The following is a 15,216-nucleotide window of genomic DNA, read 5'->3' as shown; positions in this document are numbered from 1 at the left end:
TTGAAAAAAACCAAAAACAAAAAACTATTTTGCACCTAGACCCATTACCACAGCCCTTGATAATTCTCACCTTGGTCATCTCTAACCCAGGGACAAAAGGAGTAAACTACAGAAGAGACAGCCCTAAGAACATGGCTTGTATCTACATGGCTTTCAAGTGAGGGCAATGCCACGATCCAGCAATCCCAGAAGCTGGGTCCCAAAGAGATATCTGTACCCCCACATTCATAGCATTATTCACAATGGCCAAAAGGTAGAAGCAACCCAAGTGTCCACCAACAGATAACTGGAAGAACAAATGTGGTATATACATTTGGAATATATATATATATATATATATATACAATGGAACATTCATCAGCTTTTAAGAACAGAAATTCTGACACATGCTACAACATGGATGAAACTCTGACATTATGCTAAGTGAAATATGCCGGTAACAAAAAGACAAATACTCTCTGATTCCACTTACATGAGATATCCAGACTAGTCAAATTCATACAAACCAAAAGTCTAATGGTGCCTGCCAGTGGCTGGGAGAGGAAAAATGGGGAGTTGTCATTTAATGAGTATAGAGTTAAATTTCTGCAAGATAAAAAAGTTCTGGAGATTGGTCACACAACAGTGTGAATATACTTTACACTGCTGAACTATACACTAAAATGGTTAAGATGGTAAATTTTATGTTATGTGTATTCTACTATAATTTTAAAAAATTAATAACGGTAATACCTCCAAAACTCTGATTCCCTAGGATGATAAAGAGGAAGACCATAAGATAACTTTATTTTTTTAATTTATTTATTTTTTATTTATTTTATTTTTGGCTGCGTTGGGTCTTCATTGCTGTGCATGGGCTTTCTCTAGTTGTGGCGAGCGGGGGCTACTCTTTGTTACAGTGCATGGGCTTCTCACTGCAGTGGCTTCTCTTGTTGTGGAGCACGGGCTCTAGGTGCCAGGGCTTCAGTAGTTGTGGCGCACGGGCTTAGTTGCTCCACGGCGTGTGGGATCTTCCCAGACCAGGGCTCAGAACTGTGTCCCCTGCATTGGCAGGCAGATCCTTAACCACTGCGCTGCCAGGGAAGTCCAATGATAACCTTTTAAATCCCGCTCCTCTGCTTGCTCGTTTCAAAGACAGAGATATGAACAATACCCATTTTGTTGTGGGGAGAATTAAACGAAAAAATTCATGCTTGGCACTGCCTAACAGAGGTGGGTATCTGCTGCTTCCTATTTTAATAATTCACAAGCTGCCATGTTCCTCTTCATTAACTGTATGCCATGGAAACAAAGGAGTCAGACGGGCACGCTCTCGAGAGAGGGGCATTTTAGAAGACAGATGTCCAACAGAGGAGGAAGGGGTTATTTAGAGTGATAGGCAGATGCTGCTTTTGTTAATGGTTTATTTTCTCAGATATAAAAAAGTTCATAAAATAGAGTTCACATATGCATTTAGTACCAAAGAGAACCCAACTATTTTTTATCGAGATAACTGTAGATTCACATGCAGTTGTAAGAAATAATACCTTGTACACTTTGTCCAGTGTCCCCCAGTAATGAAAACTACACAAAACTATAGTATAATATCATAACAAGGATACTGACATTAATACAAACTATCAATTTCGTTTTTATTTGGGTTGGCCAAAGAGTTCATTCAGGGCTTCCCGTTAAGATGTTACAGAAAAATCCAAACGAACTTTTTGGCTAACCCAATATTTTCCCAGTTTTATTTCTATTCATTTCTGTGTTTGAAGTAATTTTGTCACCTGTGTAGGCTCATGTATCCAGCACCATACTCAACGGTTGCAACGCCACAAGGATTCCTTGTATTATACTCTCCCAGCTACTCTTTCCCTCCCCCATTCGCAGCCCCTGGCAACCACTAATCTACACTCCATTTCCAAAATTTTGTCATTTTGAGAATGTTATATAAATGGAATCACACAGCAGGTAGCCTTTTGGGACTGGCTTCTTATTCACTCAGAACAATTCCCTGGACATTTGTCCAAATTGCTGCATGTATCAATAGCTTGTGGAGTCCCACTATTTTTCAAAATCGGAAAATGTAATACTGCCTTGAGGACCAGTGTTTCAAAACCTTATGCAGCAACAGCCCTTTTTCATGGCCAGTTTCCACTCAAATTCCCCACAATTCTCCCGTTATGGGTCACCATGACCCTCGTCACAACCTTCACAATCACAGTTACAGAAAGGAAGCAGGTCAAAAGGACGAGACAAATAATAAGAAATTATACCCTAAGGTGGAGAAAAGGGGATTATATATGCACAAGCATATACTGTAGTTTGCCTACTCATCTAACACCAGCCTGCTGATAACTTTGTAAAGGTACACAATACTACATGCCTTCATTTTTAAGTTAGGAAACTGAGGCTCAGAGAAGTTCAACAATTTGCTCAAGGTCACTCACCTAACAGGTAACAGAGCCAGTTTTGGAATCTGAGTCTGCATGACCTCAAAGCTATGTTACTTCCCACAATACTAAGGTATGAATTGAGTTTATTGATCATTAAGTCATAATTTAAAATTATATACAAACGAAAGCCTTAGAAGTCATCCATAATTTAGATATGACTAATGAAAATAATAATAAACTGCTATTCTGATACAAATTACTTCGTTTTTAGAAATGAAATGCCACTAAATAGCTTTACTTGAGTCTCTAATCAACAAACGAAATATTCTGTCATTGTTATAAATATTTTCCTTAATATTACATACAATTTCATTAAAATACAGCATCCCCTTTTCAAAATTTCCAATCTTCCACTTCCCCTCAAATTAAATTAATTTTTGGAAGTAATGAACCCAAGATAGTGCCTGTTTTAAATCGGGAAATAAATCAAATCACTCTTATTTCCATGTTCCTCTTTTCCCTAGAACAACTTTTGATTAAACAGACAAAAACCTAAGAAGGGCAAAAAGGAAGAGGAGGAAGAATGTACTGTCCTTTAAAAGGGACAATGATTGGGCAGGGGAGGAGAGGCCTTTTAATCAACAGAACCTGTACTGAGCAATGCACGTGCTGGAGCACCCTCAGCAATAGTGATGCTAAAACGAATGATCCAGGTCTCCTGGCGTCAAGAGCGCCCAGCCTTGTATAAACATAGTTACAAAATTAAAAATCGCAAAGAATGTGACACGTACTGCAACAGGGGAATGTTGTACATTTGAAGTATAAAAGAACAGGAATTAAATGAAGGAAATAAACCGGTGGCCTCTTTAATCATTAAGAACCCTCAACAAACAGAGATGCCACCCCCAAAACGTCCACCTGAAAGTAATTTCAATATTTTAGACATTTCCTTAGTGGTGAAGCATCTGTTAGGTATTTAGCCAAATCATCTGAGATTTAGAATTAAGTAAATACTTAGGGGACTAAACACCATTGTATTAGTACTTTTGTGTTAAAGAACTTATGTATATTTGGTATTTTAGCTGTTGGTAATGCTTAAGGTAATTGGCTTGTTATTAAGAGTATCAGGTCAGCCTTGTGATTCTATTTTAAAGTGACTAATAGAATAATTGATTTAGGTTTGCAATTTTAAGTTAAAAGTTCGTAAATCTAGCATGTGAAAAGATGTGTTTGTTTTTTTTTTATTCAAACATTGAGTTCCTCTGCCAGCAAGTAGGCTACTGGAATAAAGTACAGTTCTTGAACTCACATTTTTAAACTGGAGATAGACACTTCTATAAGTAATTACAATTTTTGTGACAAGTGTTATAACAGTATTAGGCATGACAGTGACACAAAGGAAACAGCAATCTAAAGAAGAAAGCAGAACCCAAACCAAGCAGTCTAACAAAGAAATTAGCGGGAAATAGTATTTACAGCACTGACATTCTTACCTGGGTACTGCCACTGAATCCTCGGTGGTCATGAGTCCTAGCTGACCATCACTCCCTGCACCCCAAGAAAACAGCTGGCCCCGGTCGCTGAGGGCCAGACTGTGGGACTCGCCACATGCCACGTGGACAATGTGTTCATCTGCCAAAGCTCCGATTTGCTCTGAAATAAAACAAAGGGAGGAAAATGTAAAGCCAGAAACAGAAATTACAAGGAATTAGCTTCCTCAGCAGTTGTGTCTTTCAAAGAAAACCACATATGTATATTTATAGAGATTTTACATGTAACCATTTAAACCCCAGTTATACTGGGTAGCACACATGCCTGGAGCAGCACATACACCAGATGTTCCCTCCTGCGCCTGGTGCTTCTCCCTAGAAAGATGCCTGAAAGTTTACTATTTGGAGATGTGGAACCAGAGAGGCCCCAGTGTGAGTGGGAGTGAGGCATGTTACTAAAAGCAGTGGGACTGAGTGAAATTTTGCCTGGGAACAATGAGATCTCCTCCCACTTTCAGATTCCTCCCTCTGCCACCCAGAAAAACACCTTTCTCCCTTAGTTCCAGAGCACAATCTCTCTATGTACAGATCCAGCCAGGAGATAGAAGGATTTCTCTGAGGAAATTGGCCCAAAATAAAAGATCCACAACTACTGACATTTGTGGGACCCCAATGAAATGTCCGGCTTCCCATCAGTTAACAAGACTTGCCCACACACAGCTCCACTCACACTTCAGTACCTCACTCGTAAATATAAAAGACTGGCCAAGGATCAACATATACATGAGGAAATTGTAACATAAAAGTTAAAGAGCAAAGGAAACAGAAGAAAATGAACTCTGAAGAAAAAAAGATCATGCACGGAATAGAAAAAAAATAATAATAAAGAGAGAAAGACACAGACGTAGAGAACAAACATATGGACACCAAGTGGGGAAAGCAGGGAGGGCTGGGGGGGAATGAATTGGGAGACTGGGGTTGCCATGTATACATTACTAATAAGAAAAAAAATACCAAATTGCACACTCTAAATATATGCAGTTTATTGTATGTTAACTGTATCTCAATAACAGTTATAAAAAAATTTAAGGCATTACAGAAATAAAAGACGAAACATTCCAACATTCAAAAAACAAAGTTATCTTGGAAAATAAAAACATGACAGCATAAATTTAAAGGAAAAACCTTCAAAAGCAGGATGGGAGAATTGTAAGAATTGATATTTTCTAAGAAATAGAACAAAAAGGCAGAAAGGAAAACAGAGGAGAAAAAAAGAAAGAAAGAAATGAGGAAATCAGTCCAAAAGGCCCAACAATGGAAAAATTAGAACTTTAAAAAGAGAATGGAAAAAACTCAAAGTAGAAAATTTCAAAGAAGAAAGATGTGAAGATAGCTCTTAACTGAAGGACATGAGTTTCACAATGAAAGGATCAACTGAAACGTCAGAATAAACACTGATAAAAACCTACTTCACAATATAAACTAACACGATATTGTAAAGCAATATACGCTTTATACAATAAATACTCCAATAAAAATAATTTAAAAAAAATTTTTTAAAGATTCGAAAAAAAATATTAAAAAAAACCCTACTTCAGAGCACTTCAGCTTGAAATTTCAGAACATCAAAAAAGAAAAAGATTCTAAAAGTTTCTAGAAAGGAAAACAGTTTACCTACAATAGAACAGGGATCAGAATGGCATCATATTTCTCAGAACCAATATGGTAAACTAGAAAGACAACAAAGCAATGCCTTCACAATTCTGAAGGAAAACGATTTCCAACCAAGAATTCCACATCTAGCCAATCGTGAATCAAATGAGAGGAAAGGGGAAAAGAACAAGGAATGTAAGGCTTTCAAAATATTTTAACTCCCATGCTGCCTTTCTCAGTTACCTACCTAACATCATGCCTCCAAAACAAAGGAAGATTCAGGATCCAGAAAATAGGAATCTCACCTAGGAAAAGGTGAAGAATATTTCCAAGACAGCTATATAGCAGCCTATGGAGCAAAGTTGGAGGGATGTCTCCAAAGTGAAAAATGGCATACAATCTGATTTACTTTGTTATGAGTTCTACAGTTCTGTCAGAAAATAGATATTACTATGCAAATTTAAAAAAAAAAGAAATAACTTCAGGAAATACTAAATGTTTCACAGGAAATAAGAGCAATTATGGTACATAAAATCATAATAACCAAATAAATATTATTTACATAGTTAAAATTTTAATTGTCAGTTGATTTAAAAAATCAACTATTTGGGAAAAGATGAGCCTCTAGAGGTGAGAAAGAGGAAAGGGTGGGTGAAGAATATAAAACCATGCTAATCTTCCCCAGTGTGAAGGCTCTAGATTATGTGCAATACTGAAAATAATCAAGAAATAGCATTATAAGCATGTCATTTAGAAATATATAGGTAAGTACCAAAAGAGAAAGCTAACAGAATTGGAAGTGACAGCCTCTGCAAGTGAGACTCAAGGATGGCAAAAGAAGAGGTAGGGAGCTGCTATTTAACCTAAACAGAGTTGATATAAACATTACTTTAAAAGAATTTTTCTTTTAAATTAAGCATGAAAACATGCTCATGTCAGAGAAATCCTCTGAACGATTTTTAACTCCTGCCATTCCCATGCCATCTCCTTTACCTTCTACTCACCACTAGGCCCCAACCCCCAACTCAGCCTTGCCCCACACACTAAGAACAGTCCTGTCTTTACTTTGGAACACTGAGAAACTCCTACCAAACTAGCTCAGGTGAATCAGACTCTCAGTCCTCGGACCAAACTTCTACTTTGTATCATAGTTCTAGGACTTGGGCAGCGTTTATGTTCTCCTGGACCTGGATGCCTGGCCTGATACCTCAGCTAGGACTGAGACCTGTCCCCCAATTCCTGAGCTCCTATGCCAACCATGAGCCTTTCCTGCCTGGATGTTAGTACACAGCCTTACATGACACTGATAAGTTTCTCCCCGGTCTGAGAGAACACCCTCTATCTGATCTGCCACCTATTTCCTCACCTCAAAATCTGTCAGTAGCATCCCTCTCGATCTTGTTTACCACAGCTGAGTAGTGTCAAAAGGCCACGTCTAGATTCCAATTACCTTTTATTCCCAGTTTGGGCAAGCCCTAGGCAAACCAACTCCTGTCCCATCATGTATCAGCCACAAAACAGACATGGAACTCCCATCACCACCACAACACAACTTGCAGCCCCAAAGGCAGAGGTACCATGCAGTAGAGCAAAGATTTGTGGAGCATTAAACCACTAGTTGTAAGAAGTCCAACTCATTTTATTTCTCCTAGCCAGAAAACTAAGCTCATCTGATTCATACCAGGGATCTGCTACAGTGACATTTGAATCCCTCTTCTACAATCTACTCCCTAGGTCAACTGGGAATGCTTCATTCACACTTCTCACTCAATAAACCCCTCCCCAGCTGGGAACCTTCAGGCTGCAGTGCACATTTTCACGTGTAGTCTCTGTCAAGACTGTACGCTATATCTTGCAGATCATGACAGAACTTCAACCCACGCATTAAAATAATTAAACACACTAAGGAAAATATTTGGCACTTTTTGATGATAAAAGTATGTTTTTTCTCTGATCCTCTCATAGAAACGCTTTAAGGTCTTTAGAAGTCTTCAGCAAGGTCATCAACTCTGAACGAGCCAAGGTAATAGGGCAGAACAGTGGCAAATGTGGAATGCTGCTTACAGCAAGTCAGCAGTTCAATTACACTGACGTTATTAGGATTACTGCTACTTGGCTTTTGAACCCATCATAATTTTTTAATATATTTTCAAGTTAATATTAAGTTGGGCAGTAGACCACCATAGGTTGGTAATAGAGGAGGAGGATGTGAGCCTGGAAGGCAGATGCATGCTGCTGATATGAACTTAATCCTTGCAACTCTCTAATAAGCCCCAACTGAGAAAAAGCGTGTAGTCTGGCCAGGGTTCACTTACTAATGAGTGGTGGAGCTAGGACTGGAGCCCGGGTCTTTCTGACTTCCAAGCCTACTACAACCACAAGTGTGTATTACCCTCCCTCATGGAACAGGACTAGGCAGATTTTAAATCAGTAACAGTAACTACAAAGTGAGGAGTACTTATGGATAATGGGAAATAGACTCTTTCCTCTGTTCTGATGAGAAATATATCCAATAGTTTGCAGTGAACAGCATGAACAGTTGGGTGGAAAGTACACACAGCATATACAAAATCAGTGATCAATATTTGGTACTAAATTTTTCATAAAGCTAAAATCAAAATTAAGTGTCAGCAGTTAGTATGACAAAAGGGATTAAGCTTTCATCACTTAGCTGTCTCCTTTCTGAGTTGCCCCAAATTGTCTACCCTAAGATTACACTTGTTTTAACAGTAGAAAACAGAAGACAGAGCCACACTGTAGGAAATCCAGCACTTTGTGCTGCCATTCTGTGGATTCCAAGTCCTCACATTCACCCCAACCCTGACTTTCATTTCCCATTGAACTCTCACTCCAGTTCACATTTTGCCTCCTGCTGCTATACTTTGCTCTACCCTGGGCAGTTTTTCTCCAAAGTACTATCAACCTAGTCTGAGGGTCACAGCAGACTTTTACTGAAGGTTTGGCGTAATGGAAATAAGCTTGATCTCAGCAAACCACTCAAAACAGAATATAATCCAAGTTCCCTGGAGATCCCAACAAAGAGAATTTCCTAGTGCCCAACTTTCCTCCTGGGGGTCCCTGGCTTCCCACAACTCGCCAAGATTCTCCCTCATTTTTTTGCTTCTGTGTCTGAAAGGTCCTATTCCCAAGCCATATTCCAATTACTTTATTATTTTCATCTAACCATTTTGGGGTATCTGGGCTATGCCTAGTGGCATCTCAACTCTATAACACAACTCACTTTAATTAAAGTGACCACTTCCTCCCAAAACAGAGTTACTTCCAGGACTTCCCTGGTGATCCAGTGGTTAAGACTCCATGCTCCCAATGCAGGGAGCCCAGGTTTGACCCCTGGTCAGGGAACGAGATCCCACATGCCGCAACTAAAGATCCCACATGCCGCAACTAAAGATCCCACATGCCACAACTAAAAGAATCCACGTGCCACAACTAAGACCCGGCGCAGCCAAATGAAATAAAATACATTAAAAAAAAAAAAAACTAAAAAAAAAAAATAGAGAGAGAGAGTTACTTCCACAGAAGGAATTCTGCCTTGTTCCTGAGCCAAAGCACTCAAATCAGAGTCAACTTTTTTAAAAATTTATTTTAATTATCATACAGTAAAACTGACCTGTTTTAGTGTACAATTCTATACATTTAAGCACATATAACCAGTGACACAATCACGATACAGAACAGTTCCATCACCCCAAAAAGTTCCTTGTGTTATCCTTTAGTCACACTCTCTCCTCATCCCTAACTCCTGGTGACTACTGATCTGCTATCTCTATAGTTTTATATTTTTAATGCTGTCACATAAGGAAATCATATAGTATCTAACCTTTTGAAACTGGACTCTTTCACTCAATATAATGCCTCTGAGATTCATTCAAGTTCTCACATGTATTAAATTTGTTCCTTTTTATTAGTGAGTGGTATTCCATTGTATTATAGCTGTACCACAAACCACTGTTTCCAGTTTTAAGCAATTATAAATAGAGATGCTATAAACATTTGTGTACAAGTTACTGTGTGAGAATAAGTTTTCATTTATCTGGAGTAAATATCCAGGAGTGGGTATTTTAACCTTCCTATAGACAGTTGGGTTATTTTTAAAATATAATATGATAATCTGCATTATTTTGTTTAGACTATTTACATTTAATATAATTATTGATATGTTTGGATTTGCTTTCTACCTTGTGATTATCTGCTTCCTGATTCTTCCCTGTTTTTCAATGCTCATTTTCCTCATTCCTGCCTTCTTCTGCATGAAACATTTTCTAGTTTTCCATTTTAATGTACTGTGTTATTATATCCCTTTGTATAGTTACTTGACTGCTCCAGAGATAATAATATAAATATTTAGCTTTTAAAAGTCTGATCAGAATCAATACCATTTCAAGTGGAATTTAGAAACTGTACCACAATATAGGTCTCTTTACCCCTCTCCCCTTTAAGTTATAATAATCTTAAATATTACATCTGCATACACTGAAAACTCTATCACAAGGTTATAATTTTTTATTTCAATCAAAATATTTTTAAAGAATTCAAGAAGAGAATAGTCTACTATATTTACTCAGATATATACTATTTCTGTTGCTTTTCCCTCATTACCAATATTCCAATATTCCTTTTAGTACAATTTCCCTTCTGTCCAAATAACTTTTTATTATTTAGTACAGGTGTGCTGGCTGTAAATTTTCTGCCTTTTCCTTCACTTGAAAAATGACTTTGTTATACCTTCACTTATGAAGGCTTTTTTTTTTTTTTTTCCTCAATACAGAATTCTGGGTTGACTTCTCTTCTTTCATCACTTTAAAATCACTGTACTACTTACGGCCTTCAGAGTTTCTGGGGTGAAATCTATACTCCCCTATAAGTAATATGTTGTTTTTCTTTGGCTGCTTTCATGTATTTGTGTTTAGTTTTCAGAAGTTTGATTATGACCTGTTTTGGTGTGGATTTCTTTGGATTTATCTTGCTTGGTTTACTGACTTCTCGAATCTGTATGTGTATGTCTTTCACCAAATTTAGAAAATTTTCAGCCGTATCATTCTCAGCATCACATTCTTTCTCTTCTCCTGCTAGGATTCCAATGACAGGAATGTTAGACCTTCTGTTCTTTTCCCACAAGCCCCTGAAATCCTGTTTTTTTCTCTCAATCTTTTTAATCTTTGTTACTCAGTTTGCATAATTTCTATTAATCTATCTTCAACTTCACTGATTCTTTCCTCTGTCACCTCCATTCTGCTATTGAAACCATCCAGTGAGTTTTTCATTTTCATTATTGTATTGGTTCATCTTTATAGCATCTATTTCTTGGCAAATAATTTCATTTGTCCACTTGTTTCACAACAGTGTGAGCCAGCTTGTTGGAACATTTGTACAATAGCTGCTTTAAATAAAGTCTTCATCAGATAACCCCAACATCTATGTCATTCCAGGATTAGCATCTGTTGTCTCTCCCCATGCTAGTGGAGACTTTCCTGGGTTTTCATATGCTGAGTATGATTCTATCACAAACTTTTTGAGTATTATAAGACTCTGGGTCTTATGTAAATCTTCTGGAGAATGTTAACAATTTTGTTTTAATTTTCAAAGCCTTTGTGTGGTATTAGGATTTGTGTCTTGCATGTACCACATAGTGACCAGTCTGAAACTTGAACAGTGGTCTATTTTTTAGGTAAGTCCTCAAAGTCACCTATATGCTAAGTAGGCTCAGATCCACACACAGAGCTCAGGGGTGAGCGCAAGAGTACACAGATAACTATATGGAGTTGCTTTCCCAAGCTCCTCTTTCTCTGAGATCTCTCAGATACTTTCAGGTTTCCCAGGGCTCCCTTTTTAGCTCTCCAGCCTACATACTGTACTTTCACAGCTGTGCTTGCCTCCGGGCCAAATGGCAGGATGACCAGAGGGGAAAAATGGTAAACTCATTGCCAGTTCAGTGGTACTTTGAATTCTGGTCTTCTTTCCCAATCCACCTGCCATCACTTGCCTTTCAGAGTCCTCAAATAGCTGCTCCATGCATTCTATCCAGGTTTTATAGTTGCATTCAGGAAGGAATGTGCTTACTCTCTCCTGCCTGGAACTGGAAACCCAGAGTCTGATATTTAAAATAATATTTTTTTCCTGCTAGGTGTGTGTGTCCACAAACTGTCTTTGTTCCACTTGGCAAAATTTAAAATTAAAAAAAAAAAATCAAAGGCAGAGCTCTCCCACAAGTGCTCTAACTACAATTGTGTTTAAGCTAAGAGGTGGGTTCCCAACAGCAGGCAGTATCTCTGAGCAGCTGGTGCTTCATTTAAGTCATCTGAGCATATCAAATGCTTATTTGCTTAATCCTATGTTTGACTGCCCAAGTTTAAGCAATCATTAAACCAAATATTTTCAACTAAAGAATCAGAGAGAAAGATTAATTACGACAGAATTCAGAGTAGCAGGTCTCAGTTCAGGGCCAGTTGACTTTAATATCGGGCTTTAATGTTCACATACAAAGCCTGAAAACACATACACTATGAAACATGTTTTAAAGCCATAAATCTAAATTTACCACATATGCTTTTAGATGCAATAAACCAAAATCACTGACTAAGTCATTTAAAACATATGGAGACCTGCCACAAGCAATGGGAGGGTAGAAGACTTCGTGTTTCTAAGTCATATGCACTTCACTAATCAGAATAAAATCAGCTGCAGTCAGTGACTCAGTTACTTTCAGGAACTCAGAACTGCCAACTATGGCATAACCTAATGCTGTAAAAAGGATTTTAATAGAGAAAGATTGTAAACTAGAAAACTACCTGACAGCTCTGATAGAGGGAATCCTAAAAGCAGAAGGAACCACTGCAGTGGTGATACAGTGTATATAACACTGTATAGTTAAATGCCTAAGTCCTCTAGTTGATAATTCAAGACCCCTCCAAGAAGACTGAAATCTTAATCCTCAGCTCAAAATATTAACAGGCCCTCAAAGTTCAACTCACAGGTTATCATGGATGCTCTCTCCTTCACAAAACTTTTAGGTACCAGAGCACCTGCTTGAGTACCTGCAAGAATTAGAGTGTAAGCTCCAGGAAGGCTGTCTCATTAAAGAAATGCTAGGAAACACCTGTTGAATATAAAAGTCTAATATCAAAATGCAAAGTTAGGCTTTAAGATGTCTCAAATGACTGCCAAAAAATTACAAATTACGGTGCTGTAATTCCTATTAAAGGAGGGGAAAACAAACTAGTTACTTCAAATCACTGGAGGAGTTCAGGAGTATTTCAAAGCATCAACAGTCTTTACTGGGAAATGGAGAAACAAACATTTTCAAAAGATACATGAATCAGAGAAGTGACAGAATCTTGCAAGACAGATCCATTTAGAAAAATTAATCTGCATTAGATCCACTAATATAAGCAGAACACTGCTAAGAAAACCCAATCCCCCCACTCCCATGTCTTGGCACAGGGCTCCTAAAACCCTTGTAAATTTCTAAGTTATAAGAGTAGTAGGAGCATCTTTTTTTTCCGGGGGGCACATTGTGTGGCTTCAGGAATATATATATATATTTCCTATTATCTCACAAACATTTATTCTCATCCTCCCAATTTTCGCCACATACTACACTTAACACTAGCACTATTTTACCTGCTTAGTGCTCAAGGATTTTAACTTTGGCCTCTGTGCAAGGCAGCCAAAACCCATGGATGACCCAAAATAAAATTTAAAAAAAAAAAAACCTCTATAAGAAATCATAAAATACACTGAGAAGCGGACATGTTTTAACTGTGCAACCACAACAAAATACTTTCCACCCCACTTTTCCAAGAGGCTGCGTTAAAAGTCTCTATTTTTTACTCACCATTTAAACTGTGGTAAATGTAAAAATAATCTTTGATTAAATCAAAATTATAGCAAGCTGATTAGCTTTTAGAAAAAAATAAAGGTCCAATTTATACCTCCCAAAAAAGTAAATAGTAGACACCTAATGTCAGTATACTACCAATCAGTACAAACTTTAAGACAAGCATTTTGACAATATTCCAGAAGCTTTAGAATTTTGCATGTTCCTTGATCCAACAGTCAAATTTCTACAAATGTATCCTAAGGAAATATTATATACTGCACTGCTACTAACAGAAAAAAATTAGAAATAAATTGGGATTATACACTATAAATTGAAATATGCAGACATCAAAAAGACTGATATAGATCAGTGTGAACATCACCGTGGAAAAACATTCATGACATATTAAATGGGAAAGCGTTACAAAGTATTACGATGTGACTCCATTTTGAAAATTACTCCGTTTAAAAAATACTGGAAGGCTATATTTCACAGTAATAACGATATTTTTTGTTCAGGGTGGTAGAATTAAGAGTAAAACACTCTTATTTGCTTCTCCTTGCTTATGGGTATTTAAACTGTAAGCAATACACATGTATTACTTTTGTAATGTGGAAAATTTTTAAGCTTTTTTAAAAGGACTCTTTACCACTTCCCTCTCTTACTCACATCTTTTTTCAACAACTCAAATCTTTTTCATTCAATGTGATGTAGCAACAGGAAACCATTTCCAAGACTGCAGATTACTTAGTATTTTAGACTATATGCCACCTTATCAACAATGTCTCTGTGCAATCACAATGCAAGATGAGATGCTTCTGGAGGGGCTTCCTAAAGATAGTTAACCCCACCTAATGTTTATGGATTGGGTAAATTTTTATTACAGCAGGCAAAACATCCATGTCCTGAGATCTATCCACTCAGCTACGGAACCATAGTCCTCTGTCCATTTTCTTTTAAAAACATGTATATAAGCTTGCCAACCAGAATACAGAGAGAGATTAGATTGGTGTGCATGATCCAACTCTATGCAGTCTTTTTTAAAAACCTCTTTAAACATAAACACACAGAAAAATAAAAAATAAATGGATGGAAAATGATATACCATGCTAACACTAATCAAAAGAAAGCTGAAATTGCTATAATCATACCAGCCAAGGTAGATTTCAAAACAATAAATATTACTAGGGTTAAAGAATGATATTTCATGATGTTAAAAGGAGCAATTCATCAAAAAGATCTGACAATCTTAAATGTGTACATACCTAGAAATAGAGCTTTAAAATACATACAGCAAAACTGATAGAGCCAGAAGAAATAAGCAAATCAGTAATGATAGTCAAAGATTAACACTATTCTCTCAGTAATTGATATAACAAGTAAACACAAAATCAATACACAGAAGATCTGAACAACATTATCACCCAACTTGTCTAATTGACATTTATAAAACACTCTATCCATCGAGCAAAATAAACATCCTTCTCAACTGCGCACAGAGAATTTACCAAGACAGACCATATTCTGGGCCATAAAACAAATCTGAATAAATTTAAAAGCCCTGAAATCACATAAAATATGTACTCTGGCACCAGAGTATTACAGTAGAAATCATTAACTGAAAAATATCAGTAAAATCACTATATATTTGGATGTTAAACTACACACTTCTAAATAACCCACGGGTCAAAGAAGAAATCATATGAGAAATTATTACAAAGTATTTTTAACTGAATAAAAATTTAAAAATCCAATTAAAATTTGTGGAATACAGGTAAAGTGATGCTTAAAGGAAATTTTTAGCATGAATTGCTTATTAAAACAGAAGTGGCAAATCAATGATTTAAATTCCTAA

General features: G+C 37.0%; 1 protein-coding gene across 8 annotated transcripts in view; it reads right to left on the bottom strand.

The window, feature by feature from the left end:
• The window catches only part of HERC3 (HECT and RLD domain containing E3 ubiquitin protein ligase 3), a 121,220-nt gene that overhangs the window by 74,987 nt on the left and 31,017 nt on the right, over positions 1-15,216 (bottom strand). For all 8 annotated transcript variants that reach the window (XR_009052513.1, XM_057725835.1, XM_057725840.1 and 5 more), the window contains one exon: positions 3,872-4,031. Coding sequence is in view for 7 of the 8 variants with exons in the window: in XM_057725835.1 (XP_057581818.1) it covers positions 3,872-4,031 (160 nt within the window). In the remaining variant the exon portion in view is untranslated. The remainder of the gene's footprint in view (positions 1-3,871; positions 4,032-15,216) is intronic.

This window comes from Hippopotamus amphibius, chromosome 3 (assembly GCF_030028045.1).
Source record: "Hippopotamus amphibius kiboko isolate mHipAmp2 chromosome 3, mHipAmp2.hap2, whole genome shotgun sequence".
NCBI classification, from domain to species: Eukaryota; Metazoa; Chordata; class Mammalia; order Artiodactyla; family Hippopotamidae; genus Hippopotamus; species Hippopotamus amphibius.
Note: the sequence above shows the minus strand (reverse complement) of the source record. Positions and strands in the feature narration are given on the sequence as shown.